Genomic DNA, 27,196 nt, shown 5'->3' on the forward strand with positions numbered 1-27,196 from the left:
TTATTGTGACTAAAAGAGAAAAAAAACCACTGAAAAAACAAAACTGCTATGATTCAATATAGCTAACTGCACTTCAAAGTATTAGTTATGTATGTTTTCTTCATCACCAAGAAAGATGAAAGGAACAGTGACATGCTATTTCTAAATTGCACTTTGACTCACAAGACATCAGTTTAAAATACGTCTTGGATACTCTGTGATAACAAAAATATTTTTTGCATCAATTTATTAATTTATTTAGTAAATTTCACAGAATACAACTTCCCAGAAATTCTTTTTACAGTTTTCTTCTAGAAAATGCATCTGAAACATGCCCTAAACTACTCTTTTAAACTATTAGTAGCAGTTTGTAAATACATACTCATAAATTTCAATGTACTGGGGAGTCTCTAAGCGAGAAGAAGTTTTTAGGTACTTTCAAAGTTGATATAATATCATGTGAATCATAACAGTGCTCTGAATAGAGTCACTTGTTTTAGTATCTATGTCTCAGAAATAACCCCAGTGTCAACAAACTAATTTTGGAGTGATCTTTCTTGTCCTGTATCAAACTTCTCTCCTACCTCTGTTGAAGACTTGAATATACTTACTAATTACAACAAATGTTTAAATATTTGGAAAGCAATTTTATTTCCCTGAAGATGAGCCTGATCTGACAGATTTCATATGTGAGAATGATTCCAGTGAGTTCAGACTTTCTCCTACACTGAAGTTGGCTGAGCTATTCATATGAGACCAAGCTCCCTTCTACTCATGTCAACATCTCAACAGTGCATGAATGCAATCCAGCTGAAATTCAACTGAGTAATCCAGGAAAAGGACAGTCCCAGAGCATTCACTGAATGTATTGCCAATGATGAATATATTTTATCTGCCTTTTTGGTAGTATGAGATTCAAGGAATGTAGACCCCAAGGCATAAACACAAGCTGGAGAGTTTTGTGCACTAGTTTGCATTTTTTGTGCATTTTTTAATACCTCCTGCTGCTGCTGCTGCATACAGTATTATGGTAACTGAGGGAATTATTACAGATACAGTATTGAATCAGGATACAATTACTCCTTTTGGTCAAGTAAGGTAGAATTTCATGTGGAGGCAAGGGGGAAAGGAAATTTGGTCTATTAATTGCAGAAAACATAATTTGTCAATTTCCTTAAATAATGTTATTCTGTGTATGGTCAGTGGCCAGACAGATCTCTCATTACAATATCAGAACATGGAGAAATCTTCCTACTTTTTCTGTCTAAAAGGTCAAAATAGCTGAAATAAAATAATCATTTACACTGTTAGTGCATTTCCAGGATATGAATGGAATACACATATTACAAAAACGGTCATTAATACATAAAAGAAAATGGCTGTAAGAAATTACAAAGGTTAAGGCATTTATTTGAGAGCTGGAAATTTAGGCTCCCAGTATTCTGGTGATTGCCTGGCTGGGTGGGCAAATGACTTAGGCTGAAGAATAGCCTCTGCTTCCTATGGAGTGCACCAAGATATCCTGGCTCTCCATCTATGCTGGTGAGTAGTCAATGTATACAACAGTTCTTGTATGAATTTCCTTTTACAGAAACAAGGATGAAAAGAAAAGGGCCTACTTGCCCAGCTGAATTTTGCCTCCTGAATTTTGCTTGGACATAGCTTAAAGGTACGTGAATCCAGCAACCTGGAAATACTTTTGGACATCTCAGGATAGACACAGGCTTTCCCCCCTTGCCTCAGTTTCCATAAATCACTTTTTTTATACTGAGTCACCTTTTTTACACTGAAGCTTTTTACACTGCTTGCAGAGCTTGGTTTGTAATGCTCTTCTATACACTTGGCACCAAAGTCTTGTGCTAAATATTTTGAGGGAAAAAAAAAACCAACGCCTTGGTTCTTGAACTACTTGGCTAACTGACAAGCAAGATAAATCAGCAGTGTTCTTTGCCAGGCCAAAGATAATTTTGTCTCACCCCTAAAATACTTTTTCTTTGCAGAGCAAGAAACCTCTTTAAAATTCAAAGCAGGTATACACTTTCCAGTAATTTATCTAGAATGAACAGCAGGTTACAAACTTCAGGAAGAAAGTTGCTTTCTCACTTATTTTTGAAAGCTGTTTTTTCTCCTCTTCAATGCTGCATTCTGCATTAAGTGAAGGATGATGATACCTTTGCTTTTACCACAGGCAAACAAAGGTTGCCATGGCAAGCAGGCTCAAGAGGCGGAGGAAATATCAGCAAGAGCTGATGTTCATGTCCACCAGAGCTCTGAACTGAAATTTTCTTTCATCTTTTGCCATTTTGAAGTGTCATCTTGCACAGAACAACAAAGTGCTTCATATTGACATAGACTTTCAAATGTAATTAAGAGGCAATTTTCACAGGCTCAGTTTTACCCAATAGCACAATAATTACTTGGCATTTAGGCACAGAATGACTGGCACTTTCACACACGTTGTCTTTGCCTCATGCTCTTTTGCTTGGATCATTATTGTTTCAAGAGCAAGACAAGAAGATCTGCAGCCCAAATGACTGCATCATAAGCTGGAACACAGAGCCTACTTTCGATTCTGAAAATGACCAGTTTCTGATGAAAATTATGGGCAATCCAGCACTATCAGCCTGGAGGGGCAATATTTCCTGCTGATAACAATCAGGCATAATTGCTTGCTTTAACTGGTACAAAATAGATGCTGCTACATGCATGAGGGAAGCTTGATTTCTTGAACATAAAGCCCTCCCTAGCAATCGTAATGATAAAGACACTAACAGAGCAAGCAGATAAGTAAAGATCTATACTGGAAATACACTGGTGTAGGTGCAAGTCCATCTAGGATCAAGATTGCCCATTGATAATATATTCATTTTTGTTCAGGTTATCTGCTCAGACATTGTAAGTTTAATTCAGCAGTCAATGTCAAATTTTGGGGGCTTTTTTCTAGTTTGGATATGCACTGTAGTCTCAAAATTGTAGTATCTATTGATAGAAGTGCTTAGGTTCACATTATAAACAGCTCTTCACTTTATTATAATATTCTGATATTTCCTTTTGCTATATAAGAAAAACATAAAGAAATTTCAATCTCTTTGGCAAAAATTGATATACTCTTTACTACATTCTGTTATTTCTATTTATCAAAGTTTATCTCCAATGTTCTTTGGAAACTGACTGAAATAAACAATTGCACATAGAAAAGGTAGACTTCTAACCTCAGCTATGAAACATTGCTGCATATGGTTGATATGTATGAACTCAGTCACTGAGTAACAAATTAAAGTCTCCATCCTACACAATTTTGATTTGAATTTTAAGCCTAAATTTTAAATTGAACTACTAACAATTCTTCACTGAGAAGTGTTTCAGAAATCAGCTGCTCTAAAAACATCAGCATTACTTTCCTGAATGATACTGCCCACCTATAGACATTCTCACAGATCATCAATCCTTCTGAAATTTGAAAGGAACCCATGTGGCAGCAAAAAAAAATATATTTCCTTCATTAGTGTCCTAGTATAAAGATTTTACAAAATCATGATTTCAAGAACTCAATCTGTATTCTTTCTTTCATTTCCCCTCTTACCTGAATGACTCCTCCACCTTGGCCAGTCCTTCCCAGCTAAAAACTCCTCAGGCAAATTAACCATCTTCCCTAGCCAATCCAGCATGACAGTCTCCAGCTCTGTGCAAGCTGGACTTGCAGCCTGTGTTGAAAAATAGAGCAGAGGGAATAATCTCTCTAGACCATGAAGAGAAATCAGATCTACCTCAGCAAGAATAATTCTCTCTCTTTCTCTCTTTTTTTTTGCTATAGAGACCAGATGACTAATGCCACCAGCCAAGTTAGGGACCTGAAGACCATTTTGTGCATATAGTTTCTAACACTTAGTAAAAAATGTCAAAATAGGCCTTATATAGAACCATGACTATCAAATGTCAAAGCTAGGATTTGCATCTTGCATGTTTTTTTTTTAACATCAAATATCAGCCTCTTTTGAGAAGAGTATACCTCATATGAATGTGGGGGTTTTAATAAAATTTTCCGTTCATCCAGATGAAAAGAGAAATAACAACAATGGCTGCTAAACTGCAGTCATAGTTATTACTGGATTATCAGTATGTTTGCATTGCTATCATTAATTCTAAATGTTGGTGATTTTTCAAGAGCAAAACTTGTATGAGGAACCAGCCTTTTATTCCTGGAATCATTCAGACTGTGTGAAAATCCTTAATTAATCAAGGAAATTTACCTACAAAAATACTCCTGTGACTTCACTACTAATAATCAATAATTTCATTGTAGAATGTTACTGAAATACTTAAAATTCTGGCAAGGTGAAGCACCAATACCACACATCAGAGTAAACTCACCCAAGAGAAGCCCACGCATCCTATTCCACCACACAACATATCTGCAAGAAGAGCTGGGAAGGAAGAGGCTGCAGGGAAGTAGGCAAAAAAGTACGGACTGTGCCAGTGAGTCACCTGTATTATGTGGAAAATAATTATTTTTAACTAAAACAGGAAGCAGAAAAAAATTTGTCACAAAATCAAAAAGGCTAGAGGTTGTGATAAGCCAACAGCTCTTGACTAGCTGGCTGTAACAGAGGATCCCATTTTTTTAGAAAAGCTGACATCGTTTTTTTCATGATATTTTATCCATCTTTTACTCAAAATAAAAACAAGTAAGTTCTCACCCCAAGCCCCCCAACAGCTCCGAAATCAGAGTTCTCCATTTTTCTTCCTAGAAGACAAGAATTGTGTGGGTCATGGCAGCCTGAGCTTCTGTGCAAGCTCAGGCTCACTGCTCTTAAGTCTCTACCATCAGGGACTCTCTGGTATTTTGGTTTTCCATCTCTGTCATGCAACAGACATAGGAAGAGTGTCTTCAGTGCAGCAGAAGTCCACAGAACTCTCCTGTCCACACTGTCATGATGTTTGCTAATTCTCAGGCAATGAATCTGACCAAACAGCTCTTCACCACAAAATGAAACAACCCATCCCAGTATACAATACCTACTGTAGAAAAATAAACTCTCATCTCCCTTTAAAAAGTTGTGATTTCCATACAATTCCACTTTGTATGAACTAATATGAGAGAACAACATGGTAACTGCATAAATGATAGTCAATTGTCTTGCCAAAGCAATGTTTAGAATTCTCTTATGTAACATCCAAGCAATTTTAAGGATCTGTGAGATACTTGATAGTGCTCCACAACTCCAATCTAATAAAATTTGAAAGCAGGAAATACACAGCCACACAGCAGTGTTCAGTGGAAACAATGTGACATGTGATATGTTTGGCAAAACCAGCTTTTACATTGAAGGTAAAAGGCAAGTTTTTGAAAAAAGTTCCTTCCACAGCTGTAAGCAAGAATTCAGAAGATCTATGTAAGATTTTTTTCAATGGCTGGAAGTCTAGAGGCTGCTGAGTTATTGAAGGCTAGCTTTTCTTACATCATTTTGTTTCCTTTTTAATACTGGAGTTCTTCTGTTACAGCTGGAGGATAGCACAACTATACATTCTCTTTTGCCTGAGTTCACTGTTTCTGTGCTGTTTCGTTCTGCATTCATTCTCTGAGGAATTTTAGCTTTTACACTCCTTTCTCCCAGTCTGTGATAAGGTTTCTGGTTCTAGAGCTAACTCAGGGATTGCTGTACCACACTGTTCTGCATGCTGCAAATTTGTTTCTATATAATAATAATAATCTGTTTCTTTCATTTCCTGACCTTCCTCATGCCAACAACCAGCTCTTCTTTAAGAGATGTGGTCCATGCTAAAGGGAAACTGCCTTAACTCTTGACAGAATGAATCAGGTATCACCTTCCCTGCTGCAGTGTACCAATTTCAAATGTGCCTATCTCTTTCACATGAAAACATCTCCTATCCATTACAATTTTCTACTGTCTAAACTAGCCCTGTACCTGCTATGTTCAAGATTTCATTTTTAATGGTCACTAGGTTGAAACCTGTCAAATCAGTTATCCAAAGACAAGCCACTGTGAACCTCTTCAGCTGTATCTCATATTTGGTCAGAATATCCTTCTTTGCTGTAACAAAGTTTTAGAGATCTTGTGGCAAATGTCTTCCTTCACAAATCAGAAAAAAAAAAACCCTGGATGGGATGTGGCTTTTCCACAGGAAAACAATAAAATATTCAAGAAGCAGTGGTCCCCGACAGGATCCACATGCACAGACTTTCACTGATGTCCATAATGAGCCAGGGCTGCCACTGTTCATTTCCCCAGCTCTAATCCTCTGTGATCTGTAAGACTTGTGACATTCATCTTAGGTTAATCAAGTTAAACTGACTGTTTGCTGGGAGCCATTTGCTTGATGAAACACAGCAGATTCCAGTTGCACCACTCACACAAAGAGAAAAAGCTAAAAGCCCTGGGGCAAGTGCAGCTGCGCTTCTTCCTCCTGCCTCCCCTTCCCCCGTCCCTTGAAGCAGCTGTAAAATTCTTTTTTTTTCATCATGTTGGAACAGATATACTTAGTCAGATAGTGCAAAGAGCCTGACATAATTGATGCCTAGTTTTTTTGCCCTCTGCTGATAAATAATGATATACAAATGTCTTGGGTCCACTCTTAATTACCACTCTAGTGCTTCTTAGAGACATCCTATTTCCAAGATTTCTTCCAAAGATGTCTTTCTCTGGCTTGCTCGGTCTAAGCAATAGTCTTCCTTTACCACACACTAAGGATAGGTGGTAGTTAGACAGTTGACTAACTTCAGCTGAAAGTTCATAGATTAATGGATCCAATGTGAGGAAAATTAGCATCTCGAGTACCACTATTTGCAGTTACAACTACACTTGATCATTTTTGGCTCTAAAAAAGAAGGACAGCAAAGCAAATCTGAGAGTGAAAGGTGACTGATATTTTTACATGCAGATCCTTTCCTACTGTCTGCCTGCTCTGGAGATCAGAGTTCTGCAGTTATTCCATCTGTCTCTGTGTTAAAATCAGGAATCTAGTGCCATTATTGTCATTATCATTGGGTGGAATGCCCTTTTTAAGGTCTACCTTACACTTCACAGTAAGTCCCCATAAAGAAATTTCACTGCTCACAAATTCTTTTCTCCTACAGGGTGAAGACAGCAATAGATACTGCATTATTATCACCACACAATTAATTGATCCCTGCCATTCTGAAGGAACACCATTTTCACATTTTTAGTCATACAATAAGTAGCAAATATCTGAACACAACTAACACAGTAAAGATGTCAACATGAATGAAACAAGAATCACTTATGGGCCACCAACAGCTTACAGACAAAACAAGGGTTTATGATATGTCGTATTACTTATTCTTTCTGAAAAAGCCCTTTCTGAAGATCTTCATTTATAAAACAGATATAAGACATTCCCTGGTCAAACAGTGGGTAAATGCTATAGATGAAAAACACTAGATGTACTCTTAAATGTTATTCTTGTCAGGAAAAACACAGGAAGAAGATTAAGGGAAAAGGGAAAATATAACCTGAACAATTAGGGAAAATATAACCTGAACAATTAGGGCAAAAAAGTCTTTGCAGACTGGCTGGATAACCTGGTAAGGAGAGCTGTAAACTAGGAATGATGAGGGAAGGAGAGGAAACCCACAATCAAGGGAGGAAGATGGACCAAGCTGGCAAGCAAAGGGGGAAGGATAATGTGGACATGAGAGAACTCAGAAAGAAGCTAAGGCTAAAGCAGACTGATCCCCAGTGTATCTACATAAATTAGGAAGTGCTGAGAGGGCAGCATTAGGGCAGGGGCAAGACAGAGGAGTTCTCACATCTTTTCTGGGGAATCAAGACAAATGGGTGCCTCTCTGAAGCACCTATAAGCTGTGCACAACACATGGGGAACAAACAGAAGGAAAGAGAAGGCTGAGTGCAGGTACAGGGCTGTGATTTCACTGGGATCACAGATATGCTGTGGGATTGCTTGCATGACTGAAGTGCTGCAGCAGATGAGGACAGGCCCTTCAGGAAGGTCAGACCAGGAAGGCAAGGCAGAGGATGGTCCTTTATGGAAGAGAACAGCAGGAATGCACTGGCCTCTGCCTAAGAATGGACAATGAGCCAGTCAAGAACTTGTGAGTCAGGACTGATGAAGATATCAAAATGGGCAATATTTGGGTGTGTGCATCTGCTACAGACCACCATGTCAGAAGAAGCACATGAGTGCAGCATTCAGACAGCTGGAAGAAACTTCATGTTCACAGGTCATAGTTCTCATATCTGCTGGACAGACAACACAGCAGGACACAGTCAGGAGGGTTCTGGAGTGCATTGATAATTACCTAACACAGGAAACTGTGGAGGAACTGACGAAAATGTGGGACAGGGTGTGGGACTGCATATTTACCAACAGGAAAGAAGTGGTGAAGGCAGTGCCCTGGGCTGCATTCAAACCAGTGTGGGCAGCAGGGGAAAGGAGGGGATTCTGACCCTCTCCTCCATTCTGGTGAGACCCCACCTGGACTGCTGTGTCCAGCTCTAGGATCCCCAGTACAAGGGAGAACATTGACCTATTGGAACGAGTCCAGAGGAGAGATGTCAAGATGATCAGAGGAATGGAGCACCTCTCCTGTGAGAACAGGCTGAAAGAACTGGGATTGCTCAGCCTGGAAAAGAGAAGGCTTTGAGGTGATCTATCTGTGGCCTTCCAGTATCTAAAGGGAGCCTACAAGAAAGATGGAGAGAGACATTTTGCAAGGGCATGTAGTGATAGGACATGAGGGAATGACTTTAAACTGAGAGTAGGTTTAGATTACACATTTGAAAAAAAAGTTCTTTACTGTGAGGGTGGTGAGGCACTGAAACAACTGCCCAGGCAGGTTGTGAGTGCTCCATCCCTGAAGTGTTCAAGGATAGGTCACATGAAGAATGAAGGGGAAAGGCCAGTACTTCATTAAATACCTTGATATGGGATAGAGTGCACCCTCAGCAAGGTTGCAGATGACATAAAACTGGGAGGAGTGTTTGATACACTGTGTGGTCATGCTGCAATTCAAAGGGACCTTAACTGCCTGCAGAATGGGCTGACAGGAATCCCATGAAGTTGACTAAAGAAATGCAAAAGCCTGTACCTGGTGAGAAATAACCCCCTGCCCCATAGAGAGCAAGGATCAATTGGCTGGCAAGCAGCTTGGAAGGAATGGACCTGATGGTCAAGCTGAGCATGAGCCAGCAGCAAGCACTGTGACCCAAGAGCATTCTGGGCCAAAGTAACAAAACTGCTGCCAGAAGGTCAAAAGAGTGGATCTTTCCCTTCTATGCAGCACTGGAAAGGCCACACCTGGAATGCTGCATCCAGTTCTGGGTTTTCCAGTACAATGAACAAAGACATGCTGGAGTGATTCCAGGGAAAGACCATGGAGATGATTAATTACTGTATCTGTCATGTGACAAGTGTCTGAAAGAGCTGGGGTTATTCAGCCTGCAGGAAGCTCAGGGGGTACCTTGTTCATGTGTATAAATATCTCACAGGAAGGTGTAAAGAAGATGAAGCCTGATTCTTCTCAGAAGTACCCAGTGACAAAACAATAAGAAATGTACACAAACTGAAATAGAGAAAATTCCACTTAAACATAAAAAAACCCTTTTTTACTGTGAGGATGATCCAACTTTGGAACAGGACAGCAGAGTTCATCCTTGGAGATATTCAGTGACCAGCAGGACATAGTCCTGAACAACCTGCTCTAGCTGACTCAGCTTTGAGCAGAGGGGATGGACTAAATGATCCTGAGATACCATCCAATCTTTACTATACAGGACCTCGTGGTTCTGTACCCATATGAGTCAGTGGAATTAAGTATAAGCAACATGGGTAGAATCAGAATTACTATAAGAACTGGGATTTATATTGTGCTCTTTGTGTCACTAACATTTCAACCAGTGGAAAAATTTAGGATAGAATAATTTTTCTTCAGAATGTATCACTTTGTAAAAGTAAATTTGTTTGCAGGGCACGTAAATATCAAGAGAAGTCAATTCAGTTAAGAGAGAACATGACATGTTGATGACATAATTGGAATTCAATGTCTCACTTTCTATTCTCGAGTGATTCATCTCTTATTTTTTAATGCATTATTATTTTATTGAAAGTTCTCAGGTGTTTAAAGTGTTTTCTCTTCTACTTCACAGACATTACTATTTTCCTCCAATGAAAAAGAAAAGGCAACTATATCTATGAGCAGCAATAAAAGTATTTGCATGTGTTGGACATAATTCTCTTATCTAATCTGCATTGATTTAATTCCCTTGGATTTAAGACTTCCTCCTCAAATCTTTGAAAAGAGTGCAAAGGTTTCAATTGACCTCAGTGGAGCTTTTGACTGTTAAAGTACAGAAGGCTGGCTCCAAGGAAAACAAGATAAAATCATACTGAATATCAAATATTTACATTGGTCAATGAAAAGGAATTGGCAGCATCATAGTACACTGACTAAAGTCATTTTGACTGTGGTGTCCAGTCCCATCACAACCATATCACATAGCTGCATCTAGAGAAGAACCCCAAAGTGTTTATTGAGGAGATCCAAAGGAGAGATTCCTCATTAACTTTTACTAACAATTCAGTTCTCTTCAAGCTACTTAGAGGCCTAAGGAGACAAGTACATATTTAAAATAAAAAAGATGCACCATGAGTGAAAAAACAAGAAAATTTCAAGCCTGAACAAATGCCAGATGCTTTGCCAACAGTTCTGCATTGTCTGTCCAATACTGATCTATTCAAGGACTAATATTTAGGCAGTGGTTGTCTGCCTTAGAAGCTACGAGAAGTAGTTGACATTTAGGAGAGTAAGTCAACAGAACAAGTATTGGGAAGAATCCTTTCTAGTCAACTCTAATAAAAGAAATCTCCTAAGAGAATTTTAACATTTAAAGATCAGCTTGAAGAAACACTTTAGGCACAGCAGACTAATAAAAATACTATGTTGTAAAATATTTACTGTGCTATGAAAGTAGTAAAAAATATCACATGAAACTGAAAGTTATGAAGTTTTGCCTTAACCAGTTCAAGGGAGGAAAGGAAATTATTTTCAAAAGTAAACCATGCATGAAGCAAAAGAATGATTTGATTATTTCTAGGAAAAATGAAAAACATTAGTTAGATCATATTCAACACGTAAAGCTGTCTCCTGCCTTCTAAAAGTTAATCAGTGTGGGTATTTATGTTGGTAAACCCCCACTTTCTTTAAGATGTTTGAAAACCTAAACACAGTATTGAACATTGCACTACAGTTCCATTTCTCTTACCCCTGGCATAATGATCTTCTCAATGTCCCTAAAGACATCCTCAAAGCTCTCAGGATCCTGGGGTGCACAGTCTGCAACGAGGGGCCGTAGGTATCCTGGTTCCACATCTGGGAACACCTGTCGTTTCTCTATCTTCTCCAGGTAATCCGCCACATAGTCCACCATCTCCTTCCCTCTCTTGCGGAATTCTGCAGCATCCATGGGTAACGGAGTTTAGGGCTTATTCTCAGAAAAACACCTGAAAAGAAGAGAAAAAAGAATCATTTTTGAAAGAGAATTTTACTAGTTTTAAACCTGTCATTCATAGGATTTATAGGAAGACTCAGATGGTCATGATATGAGTAGATTAGATTAATACACACAGACAATAAGTTTAGCATAGAAGAACAGTAGAAGCACATTGATGAAGATTCAGAAATTACAGATTTATTTCCTACAGCTGCTGGATGAGACAAGTATGTGGCAATGTTAAGTGGCACATAATCAGCTCCCTCCTGCCTTATGGAGAATAAGTGTAAGAAAAAAGCTGGCTGTGTCTCTGCTATAATTTGTAATAACAAGCTATAATAATCACTGTTATCACAGTGATCCACTGTGCTGCCCTGTCATTTTATCTGCTTCTCAACTCCTGTCTTGTCTCAAGCTCTAGCTTCTCTACTCTTTCACTGGAAATGCACATGCTTTGTCATCTACAAAACTTCGTTTCTTAGTGAGATTTCAAAAAGAATTCACTTCAAGTTGATCTGTACTGTGTTTTGCAAGAGAATGTGAGGAAGCTCTGTCTGGGGCTGTCCATATTTCTAAGATGTTGGGCTGCAGCTCCAGGAGTTATTTGAGATAGGCAGATTGTGTGAGCACACCCAAGGTGATACATGGCTCAGCTGAGATGAGCTGGAGTTTGCCTGCAAAGTGCTCTCCAAACATAAATTCATGATATAAATTAATATAGTGACTGCTCCTGCCACCCTGGCCCTCACAATTTTATTACTCTGTCTAGCCATGCGTCTTGAGTACGCAGTGAATATATGGCTGAAACTTTTTATTCACTGAGTACCAAAAAAGTGTCCCAGAGACTTTATATACTCACATTGAGGGGTACTGTTCCTTGGAATCCAGTCAGAAGATTGGCAAGAGAAAAAAGAATTTTCACTGCTGGTCTCAAGAACTATTGTTCTTAGCTCACACACCTGTAGATCTTCTCTTTGTAAGGAAATAATTATATTAAGCACAATGTGAACATTAGATAAGTAGGAGACAATTTTTCAGATACCAAGTATTTGTGATAATGATTTCTAACTGAGGACATAATTTTGAGAAAAGACAACCTCCTGGGCTTTATTACATTTGAATTAGTACTGTAACATCACAAGAGAAAGACATTACCAAGCACTGTCTTAGACACGTCCCTGCTGCTACAAACAGAGGATCTGGAATTTGTGTGGAGCAGCTGCTGCTTTTATTTAAGAAGGCAGGGTGCTGCTGCAGGTCACAAAACACTTGGGAGAGCAAGGTTCTGCACAGTAGGGACTTTTAAATGCCCAGAGATGGTTGCTCCTGTTGCTATTTCACTAGAGTTTTAGTATTCTCTTTAATCATCATGTAAGTGTTTATTTGGCTCTGTCTCTACCTTTCATAAAGGGGTATTAGGACCTCACATCTTGCCACTAAGTTGCTGGAAATACATTACCAGTGGTCATTACAGTCCTAGAATGTGCAGTGGGCAGCTTTGCGTGTCAACTCGCTTTTGAAAACCTGTGTTTAAGCAAGCAGCTTTGTTTCTACTCCTTTAAAATCAGGATGATTCAATTTCTTCCATACCCCCTAAATCTTACGTGCATTTTCATTCAACACATCTTTGTTCATCGTTCAAAATTTTAATAAATTCTCTAAAGAAATCAGCATGAACTGCAGCAAACAATATGCATTTCTGTGGCAGCAGTCTAATTACACACCAAGGCTCTGTTCTTTGGTTTAGATATTTTTTGCCAGAAGAAATCTAAATACTGTACTGTTGAACTTCTTTTTCAATGCATCTCTAACTTAACTCTTAAGTCATGCTATTATTATTTATTTTATGCTGCTTCATTCATGGGTTTATTGCTATAGCACGCCCTAAAGAACTTGAATGAGGTGATCTGTTAGCTTTTCCTCTGGTTTCAGAGAAGAAAGCTATGAAAAAAAGAATTTAACAAACAACTGACAAATTAGTGGAGATGCCCGAGACTGAAGTGACTCAGAATATGAGGACTGGTGTTCCCAGCACTGCTGTTGCTCACCAGTGTGCTACAGCCATTCCTACAGACCTTTACACAAGGATCATATCAGCTGAGTATCTCATTCCACATCTGTGGTTCCAGTGAGCCCCAAGTACAGCATCAAGACAGGTAAGTGCATCACTGTGTAAGAGCATCACTACACTACTCCCTAGTTTTACTTGGTAGTAATCAAATAAAAGGGACCCCTTAACATAAAAACTTCTGTGGATCATGTGGTCTTTTCCTAAAATACAAATCAGATGGCAAAAATTAAATCATATTGTGTGTAAACTCAAAACAGTTCACAAACACACAGAAAAAAAAGAATTTACTTTATTGAAAAAAAAAAGAATTTACTTTATCAAATTACCAGAACAGACATGGTATGTTTTATAGGTTGTGACATTTATGTCATCTTGTTGCTACACAGTATGCTGATATTGTTATTTTTATTATTAGAAGTTTGGACAAAGTTATTTTTGGATATCAGGATAAGCAAATAAAATATTATATCTAAATATCAGATACACATTCAGTGGTTTTAGTCTATTGCTATGGAACTCAATTTGACAAAATGCACATTTTGTCTAATCATGAAGATCTTGTTTGTTATTGTGTAACTATACTTCTTCCCAAGAATGGGAGGTTCATTGACTCATCCTCGCACTGTTTTGGCTGCACTGCTTCTGTCATTAATCACTGTTACAATAGCAAAATTCAGGTAAAGAATTAAATTACAGGGGAAACCCACTGTTTTGCATGGAAGTAACTGAACCTGGAAGCTTAAATGTTAAGATTTGAAGGTTGAGCCTTTCATCCCAAATGTGCTACAGAGGTTGCACTGTTATAAATTGATATGAACTGATATTTACTTAATCTCTAATACTCTTACAGTGCAGTGAAGTACATCAAACTGCTTCAATCTGAAGCAAAGTATTTAACCCTTCTTTCCTCCAAGGCATACTGAGAAATTAAAATCTGCTTTTTTCTATTCATGCATTTTCCTTCCTAAAATCCCCTACCTACAGTAATATATGTATCTCATGGGGGAGCTGTGAAGGCACACTCCTTGCGGGAACACAGTGGTCATCCTTTTCACTTCCTATGTTATATCTGCTCCTCTGTGAGTGACAAGACCCACTTACCCTTTCATTCCTATTTTTATTCTCTTCCTGAACTGTTTGCTATAGATTTCACTTCACTGCTTGAAAGTACTACTTACTATGGAAGCCATACCCAGCCAACAACTGTAACGCTCACTAGTGAATACTATCAAAATGCAAATTACTTCATTTCTCTACCAGTACAGAATATCTCTACCTCTTGCATGCACATAAAGCTCATGTACAATACAATAACACAATGCATAGGGAGAGACCTTCCCTCTATGCCAGTATATTTTTTAAAATATAGAGATTTTCTAAGAAGCAAAATACTTCAGAGAAGTCAGGCCTTATGGTATAAAATGAAAATGCTGTTTGAGAGAATCTGTACTTCCTGAAGGGGTGAGTGTTACAGTCTGCATGCAGTCTAAATGTCCACTTAAAGGAACTTAAACTGCAAAATAATGCAAGCCAAGTTTCCAAAACTAAAGGGAAATTTCAGATAAACTAAGCCTCATTCTAAAGTATTTAATAGTGGTATATCTTCTTGAAGGCCCCTAAAGAGTGAGAAACTCTCCACACTTTCAGAGATGCCACACCTCCCAGGATGAGTTTCAGCATATTCAGTATCTGCGAGCTGAACCCCAAGTGAGGAGAGCACAGCTTCTCAGGAGGTGCCCTGTCTAATTATCAACCTCTGCCACATGGTGAGCAGTCTGTATGCAAACTCACTGACAGCCTCACTCTGATTGATAAAACACAATTTTACCAAGCATATATTCTGCCTGAGCACTTTTGTTCCCAGCAAGAATCAATGGCTACTGTCACCACTGCATACTTCTGATCAAATCCTACTTTACTGGAGAAGATTGAGTTCTGCTCTAAACTGCAGGTAAAACCAAGAAAAACCATGTTAAACCTTAAATTATATCAGTGTATCTTTATTTATTCATATATAAACTCCTTGGTCTTTGAATTTGCTGTAATTTGTCAGAGGACAAATACACTACACAATCTAAAGTTGACATATCCTTTGTTGCTTTTTTTAAAACTACTCCTACCTCAGAGCACTGAAATTAGAATACAGACACATTTTATTTTACTGAAGTTACTGAAAATTGTTGCTGGTCTTCAGATTGCATATGTTCATTTGCCAGCAGTTTTCTACTTTATCTGAAACGGAACCATACAAATGAGTAGCTTACACACAAGTAATTATTAAAGATATTTATAGGTATAATATTTTGTTGGTAACATTCAGCTTATTCGTTATTTCTGTTAAAAGGTATTGTCTATGATTTTAGAATCTGGGTGAGTTTTTTCATATTTACTAAATATGAATGTGAAATATATCTAAATGATACCAGGAAATTCATTATGAGAAAGAAAAAGAGAAAAAAAGATGAAAAAGCAGGAAAAAAAAGGGAAAAGAGGAAAAGAAGAACAAATGAGGAGAGAGGTATATTTGATGCATTATAATTTTATATCTCCCTCTTCTCCAGTTGATCAAAGTAAAATAAACAACAGTTAACAAAATAAAATCTTTTAGCAGCTCCTGTTTATGAATGCAGATGGGAAGAATGCATAGACACATTTACAGCACCTAAAACTTACTTTTTTTGAGCAAATACAGCTGTAATTGTGTCTCTTTCCAATATATGAGACAAGTGCATTTTCTATTCTGCCAACTGATTGTTGCAGACCAAAATGTAGTTTAAGGGCTGATGGTGTTTCAGTGACACCACTGAAGCCACGAGAACTTCCTGCTACTGAATCCAGCTGAAGGTTTCTGCAGCTGTTGCCACTGTTAAGCTGAACTTCCCCTGCTGGCAATAGGATATTGCCAGAAAAAGAGCCAAAGGATGAATTTTACTTCACCACGAGTAAAAAGGAACTGGATCTACACTGTCCTTCTACCTTTGCACTAGTCAAGAATTAACAGTATATGTTATAGTCCCTACATTTTATTTAAAGAATTACATCTTCCAGAAGCTGCTGGCTGTATTCATTTACTGTCACTGGCACAGTGTCTGCAACCTCATAATGTTCCCGCTGAGGTCTTACTACAGTGATGGGAAAGGGTTATTTCTGAGAAAAACATCACCCTAAAAAAGTCATGCATTTAATTTATCTTGAAATTTTATTATTCAGAATATTAGGTAGAGAATTTCTCAAGTTCTGCTTGGTTATTGCAAGCACTGCTGTACTTGGAAAGACAAGGTACAAACTTTTGTATACATGGGATTCTACATAAATGCATATAAACAGTTACAGCTGACAGACATCAGATGTAAAAAAAGCAAACACAGCACAATAGGTGCATACTACATTGTGCAAACTTAGATTAAAAATAAATGCTATTATTGCTATTATCATCCCTAAAATAACACCAAGCTGGCTGGCTGTTTATTAACTGCCATCCCACTCTCCATAACCAATTGTTGCATTAATCCAAATGTACCTACTTGAATTTAATAACCATAAAGACTTAAGGACAAAGAATGCAACTTACAGCAAGTTGGCAAGGTTTTTGCTTCTCCCCTGCCCTTCTCACTGCCCTTCTTCGCTCCTCAGTGACAGCTACAAAGCAGAGAGGATGCAGTTGCCAGCATATATAGGCAGAGTATCCATGTCTCTTCAGCCTATCACAGGCACGGGCTTTGCACTGAACGTGCAGCAGCAGCATCTCCCCCTCCCACAGCTCCTCCAAAACACAGCTCGCAAAGGAAGCTCCCTGAAAAGCAGCTGCATCCCACCGAGAAACGGCCCTTGCCAGGTTAACTCTGCAGTGCCCTGTCTTTTCTTCCAGGGGCTCCATTCACAAGTTCATCAGTCAGATCACATGCTCCCCATCTGTGCTGCACACTCTGGGACATTTCTGCTGAGGCTGCTGCAGTTACAGCAAATGCTTTGATTTGCTTCTGTGAAATATTATTGCCAGGAAAGAAACACAGATATGGTCAAAGTACCACTCGGGTAACTGCAAGCTCAGGTATATAGCTGTGGAATAAACATCCCCAGATAAGCTTTATCCAACTTTTCCCAGTTTCTCTCTTTGATCATATGTACACTTAAAAGCAATTCTAAAAGTGTTTTAGATTTGTTTTCCTATTCTAAAAGTTTTATGTGGAGTTCTGTTTCCTAGATGAATCCAGGTGACATCCTGTCATTTTTATTTCAGTCAAGTTTATCTAAAAAAAAATACTATCAGCATTTCATAGCCCTAAACAGCTTACAGCCAGGCAGTGTAGCAGATTTGGGATGGTCATTACTCTAGCACCAGTCTCCAGCCCATTGCAGTATTATCACAGCCACCCTTTTTGCGAAGGATGAAAAAGTCACAGCTTTTTAAAACTGTCATGGCTCTTCTAATGTTACAAGAGCAACAACAACTCTGCTACAATTCTGGAAGAGCCTTTTCAAAATGAAACCAGCACCTAAACTCCCCAGGTGAGCTTTCTGGTGTCATTGCACTTGTTGTGCCAGATGTTATTCTATGATCTGACTTGCGTTTCCAATGCTTCGGTCAGTTGCTGTAGTCATTAGTTCTTCAATCTTGAAAAGCATCAACAAATCCCAGAGTCAGTTGCCACAGCCTCTGAAATGTTTTCCACCTCAAACCAACACCCTGAGTTCACAGAGTTACAAACTCGATACATTGGGACCCCACAGGAAAACAGGTCTTTTGGAGACTTTTCCTATATATTTCTTTCTTCCTGAATTTGACTGAAAAGGCTGAAAATTCAAAATTTGTTGCAAGGGCAAAAAGAGATGCAAAAATTGAAATTGTCCTTAGTAAACTTAAAGATAACTGAAATTTCACTTCAATGTTTGATCCAAATGGCTTGCAAAAGGTAAATAACTTTCAAAGGAAATTAAACATGGAAATTAAAATTAAGATTGGAATATTAAAATGCTGGTTTAATCAGTGTTGAAATGCAGCCTCAAAATCACCTGATGTGATTTTATTTCTCTGCTGTACCTGTAAAGCTTGCTGTGAAGAGGCAATGGTTGCATTTTCCATTAAAATATTTCTTTTTGTTATTTCTCAGGAAGAAAAAGGAAATGAAGTGTGAAGGCACAACAGGCAAGCTGGAAAAGGGGAATTAAATGCCCTTCTAAAAATCATGTTCCATGTCTCTTCTATAATTTAGAAATTCTTCTGGCTCGTACTCGTTTTATAATTCTCACCATCAACTGTTGGCAATAAACAAATCTTTGTTTAACAGAATCTTTCTGTGGTGGACAAAAGGAAGATCACTAAGCTTTGTATCACAAGTTCTGGCTAAGTCAGACATAAATGATGCTGTGTCCGTGCAGTAATAGCATCAATTTATTACCACTACTGAAGCCTTTGGTTTGCAAACGAGGTGGGGGAGAGGCTGTGTTTGAACAGGAGGCTCCAGCACAGCACCAGAAAATGAAGCAGACAACATGATATCAGTCACTGCAGTCCCACTGTCAGTCCTTATGCAAAGACATAGATCAAAGCAGAGGGGATTAAATAGTTTGTACCCACTTTCTAACAGTTTTCACCTCTTCCACAACTGTACAGTGCAGGTTAGAAATGAAAAGGCAGTTTCCTCTGGCTTTTAGTCCTGTTATGATTAGATGGCTCTACTACCAACTTCGTTTTTCCCTCACCTGAATAGCCTGACACTCTTCTCATGCTAGCCTCACGGTGTGGGTCTAGGTACTAAATTTTATTATGTGTTTGGGCTGCAGTTCACTGAGCCTAACATTATTTGAAAAAACCTGTTCTGTGCTATAACATGAAGGGCTTTAAATTGACTCAGATATGCTTAATATCTTAGACACTGAGAAAATAATTTGAAGCAATTAGTTAGGGATCTAGCTCAATGTTTGTGCCTGTTTTCCACATTTGACATCAAAGGAACAGACACTGTTGCCTATGTGTAAAAAAACCCACTGGTTTGTTGTATTTGGTTTACTCTATGTCTGTAGTTTAAGGATGCTATTTGGAGACTGCAGGCCTTTTTTCCAGTTTTCCTTGCAGCTGCTCCTTCAAAAAGAGAACAGTAGTAGAACCCCATCTTTGTCTTTTTTACCCCCAGCATATTCTTCCATTAATGTAAAAATACTAGTTACCAGAAATTATCTATGAAAAGGTAAAAGAAAAGTTAGAATGGAATGAAAAATCCTTTTATGTTCCATAAACAAGGTCCAAATCTGCATAAGCACAAAGATGAGACAAGAAAGAAGAGAGTATTTTAGATAAAATAAATGTGCAACTAACAATTTTCTAATTAAAACAAAAGGGTGTATTTCCTTTGGAAGAAAGTAAGAATTAAATAAAGCCTTCCGACACAAATAGATGGATTACTCTCAGCGTATGAAGATAAAACCTAAGTCTCCCGCAGAACATAAGTAGACTTTGCAACAGATTAGCCAGGAGATGAATCTGAGACAGAGCTGACAAACTGGGAAAGTAACTATCCTCTTTTTTCATAAATATTTTATGTGTGACTTGTTTTCCCTGTTCAGTATCTATTGCTGGTTGTGTGAACATGTGTAGGTAAACCAAAGGAAGAAAAAAGGAACTGCTAACAAAGTGAACATGGACACAGACTCACATACACAGTTTCAGAGGAGTTAATGTACCATTTGCTGGTTCAAAGCAGCCTGAGCATATTACTCTTATGGAAGCAAGCCTACAGAAAAGAGAGGTTGTGATGAACTGAAAAAGTGTCAACAGAAAAACTGACAGGCTGTGAAGAGTCACAGAGACAGTGAGAGCAGGCTGCAATCACAGTAGGCAGACTCTTCCAATACCAAGATAGGAATAGCTTCTGCTGTGAGCTGAGATGTGCTTACCTAGGGGCGTAGGCACTGCCAGGGCACTCGTCCAGCCATGTATCTCTCACAGAAAGAATGTTCTCAAGCATTGACTATTGTCAGCTTCACAGAAGCTGTGGCTGACAGATGAACTGCTATGAGGCCTTAAATGTGCTGTGAAGCCCTCATGTTAGAAAAGCAAGTTAACACAGTTAGTTTATGAATGGAATAACCCCTGTGTGGATGAAAAGACAGACCCAGATGAGGCATGAGGAACAAAGATGGCATGAGGGAAAACAATGCAGCGCTTGTTCTTGAGCAAGTGATTTGTTTGGATCACTGTTTACAAAAATATTGAAGAACACACAGTGCTTGGTTGAGAAGGTATTTTTAATTTATTATAATCACTGACTGTGATTAACACTTTGTCACAAGGGCCATGCACTCACAGTAAGCTTGGAAGAGCATTTGCCACCACTGTAAGACTTGAGTCATTCTTGGAAGGATCAGAACATCACTAGTCTCTTCACCAAGAGCATGTTGGTGCCCAACTGTCTGAGATTACAGTAAGTGCTGTGGCAAGGGATCAGACCAGTGTTTCTTGCTGTACATCCCTCTCAGCTTTTCTACAAAGGTGTCTTTGGCTTCTCTTCAGTCTGTGCAAACACATGCATCTTTCCAGAAAAGACCAATGCAAAGCTTCAGGAAACTTTATGTTTAGTAGAGCACATTGGAGAAGTTCATGGAGGACTGTCTCCTGTCAGAGGGAACCCATGCTGGAGCAGGCGAGGACTCCGCTATCTGAGCAGTGGGAGAAACAACCTGTGATGAACTGACTATAAACTCCCATTCCTTGTCTCCCATCACTGCTGGGGAAGGAGGAGGTAGAGTTTGGGAAGGGGTGGGGCAAAGGTGTTTTAAAGACTTATTTTACTTCTCATTATCATGCTTTGATTTTGTTAGTAATAAATTCAATTAATATCCCAAATTCGAGCCGTTTTGCTCATCATGACATTCGATGAATGCTCTCCCCCAGTCCTTATCTGAATCCAGGAACCCTTGGTTACATTTTCCTTCCCCTGTCCAGCTGTGGAAAGGAGAGACAGAAAGGCTTTTGTGGGTGCTGGCATCCAGCCAGGGTCAACCCACTACACACATATCCCAAAATGAGAGCACCAGAAAAACGGAATGGTAACCAGATCTTCCACATGCACAGGGTGTCCCTGGTCATGGACACACATTCACAGCTGAAGCAATGAGTAAGGTAATATTTGCTGCCTTCTGCTCTGGGTTGTTCTCTTTACCTCAGGGCTGGGAGTGATATATGTACACAGCCCACCTGCTTGAGTGCAGGAAGATGCACTAGCACTAAGATGAGTCTTTCCATTGAGCCACGTGCCCCTGCTCCTGACTCCTGCTAATATGGTTCCATAACCAGCACCATTTCCTTAGACAAACAGTCATAAAATGTAAGCATGCTGGTCACATATCACCTCCTCTTTTCCCCTTTTCAACACTGTAGTTGTCACCAAGGTGTGATGACCCCCATTACAGAACAGCCAGATCCCCCAGTCAGCATTGTGAAAAAACTATTTGCCCCACAAGATTGCTACCAGGATGTGGTGACACCAGGTCTGGAATACAGAAATGTAACACTTCTTGAGACACTGCCTATAAAATGAAACAGCTGCAAGGCATGATGCTGGACAGCAAAACCTGAGATCCCCCACTGGTCTGGGACACAGCCACTGCTGTCTTCTTCCTCTGAAGATGGAGTGAATCATGTTCTCCTGGGTAAAGTCTGAGTCCACATTATGATTATTGTATCATGCACCAGTTACCAAGAATTTGAAATGATCTGTAGAGGGTCCAAGTGACTAAAAGTGTAGTTATTAAAGACTCTAGATAGTAAGAAAGCTACAACCACTACTAGAAATTTTGCTTAGCTGAAAGCATAAGTCATAAAAACTGTGCAATAAACTACACTAAATCCTAAAAATTGTAGATAACAATAAACTATCCTGAAAATTAAGTATTTAATTGTAGTAATAAAGGTCTAATTGTACCTAAAATCCTGTGGCAAATTCTCATTCTACCAAGGATCCCTAAAAGAACCTGCCTGTCCCTGCGACATTAGGTGACAGAGCCACCAAGTGTTCACATGCTCCATCCTGCCAACTCCACAAGAAATGCAATCATCTCCAGCTAGGAGGGAAAACAGTGAGCCAGGAAAGATAACAGCTTAAGCTGCTGCAGGTAGCTTCACCACAGTGCAGCCAGCCATCTCCCCACTCAGAACTGCTTGCCATCTGTTCTCCTTATGATCTTGTTCACTTCCACACCTCAGATAATCACAGCTTCCACATTATCATTAGGAGAGACAGGCTCTCATTTAGCCAGGATTTACTGGCAGAGACAGGCAGTGAAATAAGAAGGACAGTCAATGTATTCATTGCATTTGTACGCAGAGGCCTTAGTTCAAGCTCCTGCTTTCAAGTACAGATGCAAGTCTTTGCCATATGCTGTGAAATCCTGGGTAAGTTCTGAGAGGAATTTTCCATAAAATATTTTGTTAGAAAGGGTTGTTCTCTTCCAGCTTATTTTTCTGTGCTACCATATTTGGCTCTAGCTGGATTTGCAATCCAAACAGCCTAAATCTAGGCCAGGTTTAAAGTGGCAGCACCCTCTGTCAAAACTCTGGCAGTGTTTGTATCTGATCAGAGGCACAAATTTTGAACCTCTCTGTGCTGACGTCAGATGGAGCCAGTCTAGAAGCAAACAGTTTTCACGGCAGTCTGATATTCTGCAGAATTCTCTGAAACACAGTCTAGGAAAGTTTTGGAAATTTTGAGATTTCTGTTTTCTTCCTTCCTGGTAACTCTTAGAAAAGCACTCTCTTATTAAGTGATCTTAGTTCTGCGTAGTCTTAAGAGACACCTCTTCCACTCTAACACCAGGCTAACTTTTGTCAGTAGGAAGTGATTAAGAAGTGTAATTTTCACTGTTTTTCAGTGCTCAGAGAACACAGAATGGTGTGAAATTATGCTTAGGGAAGGAGAATTACCGCCACATTTTATGTTACATATACATTGCAAAATATAATGAAGCAAGATAACTTACCTGCCCATAGCTTCTGCTGAATTCTAGGGGATATTTTCAGTTTCTCTCTTTCAACAACACACCAGTCTCAACTTACTGCTGTTGCCCATTCAAGCAAAAAGTAAGAAAACAGCTATGTATTTACATTCTCTGGCTTGTGAATTATTTAAAAGCAGTTAAAATTTTACGCTAGTTGCTAATTTTCTTTCTTAATATGCATACTCAGCATGTAAAATCACACTAATCTTTCATCAAAATTATCATTTATTTACTTTATCTTACACAATAACAAACTCATACAACCCAGGTCTACATTTTATGTGACTGTAGTCTTCAAGAAGAATAATTGTGGAAATTAATTTACTATACACATATATAAAAAAAAGCCTAACTCAAGATACTTCAGCTGTGAGTACAACACATATCAACCACATTCCAATCCTGCAACACTGCTAGAAGAAATAACTCAAAGCTATGTTAAACAAAGGATTAATTACATTATCTCCTTATTTCCCTTTCACTGAAAAATAAAATCCCATGAGAAACAGTGTTACACTATATTCAATGGATACTTACAAAGAAGAGCTGGTTTCTACCAATGCTAGAATAGTAAGCTGTCACAAAAAGCCTGGCAGTATTTCTGGATGCCCAAGAAAATACAGTTCTCTTCAGCTCTGCAGCTTTCAGCTCTGCAGCTTTCAGCTCTGCTGGCAACTGCTGCTATCCAGAAAGACAAGCTGTAAAACTGTGATGACCAGATGACCAGAAGCATCCTCAACTTGCATGTGGAAGAAGATTGGGGAATAAGGGATCCAGAACCTGTGTTAAGACTCAGAACATTTGCTATTCTGCCTGTTGAATTTGAAATGGAGATAGGTGGAGCTGTGGGTTTTCTTATAGTGAAGCTCTTCACATCCTCACCAAGCATCAAAAATCAATTTTTTCGTAGTGAAAAATGGGCTGAATATTGTGCCTGGGATTGAAATGGGAGTGTAGAGGCACCGTGCAGTGAAGAAGGGAATGATGTCCAAATTACAGCAGAGGACACAACTTCCTGTACTCACAGCTCAATTACACTCCATCATCTAGCATTGCCTACTTCATATTTCTCTTTACGTTTGTCCTGTTAAACATCTATTGAATAAGACATTCATGTTCATAACATTTCCTGTTTGGTTGAAAAGATAACCTTCCTGCTCTTTTTCAAATAAATGAATGGTGCTTCTGTGTCTATGTTTGCTCTGTTTTCCTTCCAGTTTCCATTAACAGGTGCTTTTCTTGAGCAAAGTAATGTTTTAGCCTGCTTTGGATGCAATAAGTTTTGATTCATCATCATAGCAATTTCAAAACATTTCCACTACTTATCAGAGGCTTCTGTTGCGAAAGTAACTATGAGTTGTCTGTAGGAACTGCATTTTTTTAAAAAAAAACCCCCTAATCCTCTCCTGAAAACAAGTACTGGATTTACTTCTAACATGGAGTTGTGCTGGGCAGTAGAAACCAGAAAAAGATGACAAATCAAAACCTGGCAGCAAGGTCAGCTGTACTAGATGTGATAATCTTTGTATTGTAATTCTGTTGTAATAACATGATGTAATAACATTCAAAACTTCAGAATAGCAAACACCTTTCCTCGCACAGCTTCTTTTGTAATTTGTGTACCAAACATGCATACACTAAAAATAAATACTTGAATGCAATTTGCAGCAAATAGCCTCCATAGCCTTGTTCTTGTGATGGAACTTGACCCTTAAAACAAGCAAGATAAAATAAAAATGTGTCAGTATGCTGTTCCCAGTAAAACAGCATCAACAAGTCTACAGGTCCACCAAAGAACCTGCATAATATCAAGATCATTTTAAGTTTCAAAATCAATGAAATATTCAAATTAGGGATGATTTTCTAAATAAATGGTAACCAAAAGGTGTTTTTTTAACAGCCACTATCAAGAGCAGAATAAATAAGAACAGGTAAGAAAAAAGGCACTAACATACAGTACTTATTGATCTGTAATAACATTTCTTATTTTGTAATAAGAGTAACATTGGCTTCCCTATACCACCTTTAATATTTCATTCCTTCTGCCAGCTATGAAATTTTGACCAAATTTATGTGCTTTTAAAATGAGTATTCATAAAGAGGTATTACATAAAAAATTGTTGCTCCAAAAGGGTGCAATATATTTTTAAGAAATATATATTCAAAAGTATAAGAAATCTGCTCTTGAAAAATTAGAAAAACACTGTCCAAAAGAACCTTCAAAATAAAGCAAAAACTGTAGCAAAGAAGATTGTAATTTTTTGTCTTATTTTCTTTTTAACCTTGAAAGGAAACGTGAGAAAGCCACAGCAGTAGCAAATGAGTAGTTCACCACTCAATCTTAAAGTCATTTAAGGACTAGTATGCAATTAAGTAATTACTGGGCTGAACAGAACAGCAGTCAACATGGTAACAAATTTCTGCAATGGTAAAAAAAAAAATATTTTTTTTAGAGAAAGGAAAATTAGACAAAATATATGTTTGCATCTCAGATTTTTGGCTCTAGCAAGAATGGAAATCACCCAAAGGCAGGAACATACTCATTAGGATGTACAATAGAAATGTGTATCAATAACCTTGAAAAGGAGGAGGCAGAGGTAGGCGTAAGAACAACCCAGGGCATGAATTCACACAACAGTTGTGTGCCGTGGGCAGATATTCTTGAGATCAGCCTTATAACTAGCTGAGCTGCTGATGCAGCTACAGAGAATCCTCACACTTACATACAATCCTAATAATGCATTCTATTTTTTGTGCCTTATCTTTCATTAGCACAAAACACATTTACAAGGCTCTGGGTTTTACCTTTTGAATATAAAACTTTCATTATAAGAAATGCCATTTTCAGCAGCCTAGCACAACAACAAGCCCCTATCCTGGCAGGCCTCAGGATGTCATCCTGCAATACTTGCTCAGGAATCAACACCTTTGTACCTAGTCCCCAGGTACCCAAGGAGAATGGCACAATATGGGCCCATTTAAGAGCTGGCAGGGCTGGCAAACCAGGAGACAAGTCTTTGCCTCCGTGAGCAGTGCCAAGAAAAAAATCCTGCCATGTGCAAGGCAACAGAAAACAGGAGAGAGAGCGTGTGAGGCACCTGTCATGTTAGCAACCAGCAAATGAAGGACTTCTGAGGGTCTGAAAAGATCTTGTAAGAGAAGCTTATATAATTTAAGCATGTACCTCTACAGCCAGCTGAGTAAAGGCTGCTGTAATTAGCCTCAACAAACAAGGAACCTATGGTTAAATAATTAAATAAATTATAGCTGATGATAAAAAGGAGTATTCTTGGGAAAGATGCCAACATTAAATATAAATTTCTTTGGAAAGAAAAGAACAGTGAAGAAACAGAAAAATATGCAATAAGAAAGAAGATTAAAATGCCAAAAAAACCATTAAAAAAGGAAAATTACAGCAGTATGTGTAAGGTGTGCATCCAGTCAGAGGTTGCTGGTTTTTCCTGCTGGCTGAGGCCAGGGCCCTGCTGCAGGCTGGTGGCTGCCTGGCGATGCCTGTAGTGGTGCTTTAGCTGGGGTGCAAAATGATTTTTCTTTGAGTGTGGACATTCCTCAAGGCTTATGCTGTTATTGTTTACAAAGCTTGACAACTGCTTGCTATTGCTTAATAGGTTAGTTTGAATGAATCAGCTGAATTGGTTAACTA

General features: G+C 38.7%; 1 protein-coding gene across 1 annotated transcript in view; it reads right to left on the reverse strand.

The window, feature by feature from the left end:
* Window positions 1-24,206, reverse strand: part of DDC (dopa decarboxylase) — a 63,026-nt gene extending 38,820 nt beyond the window's left edge. Inside the window, 5 exon segments of the mRNA XM_054517259.1 lie at window positions 3,563-3,586; window positions 3,588-3,683; window positions 4,351-4,464; window positions 11,241-11,478; window positions 24,070-24,206. Coding sequence (XP_054373234.1) covers window positions 3,563-3,586; window positions 3,588-3,683; window positions 4,351-4,464; window positions 11,241-11,441 — 435 coding nt within the window. The 5' untranslated portion in view covers window positions 11,442-11,478; window positions 24,070-24,206.
* Between the last annotated feature and the right edge of the window lie 2,990 nt (window positions 24,207-27,196).

This window comes from Molothrus ater, chromosome 1 (genome assembly GCF_012460135.2).
Source record: "Molothrus ater isolate BHLD 08-10-18 breed brown headed cowbird chromosome 1, BPBGC_Mater_1.1, whole genome shotgun sequence".
Taxonomy (NCBI): Eukaryota; Metazoa; Chordata; class Aves; order Passeriformes; family Icteridae; genus Molothrus; species Molothrus ater.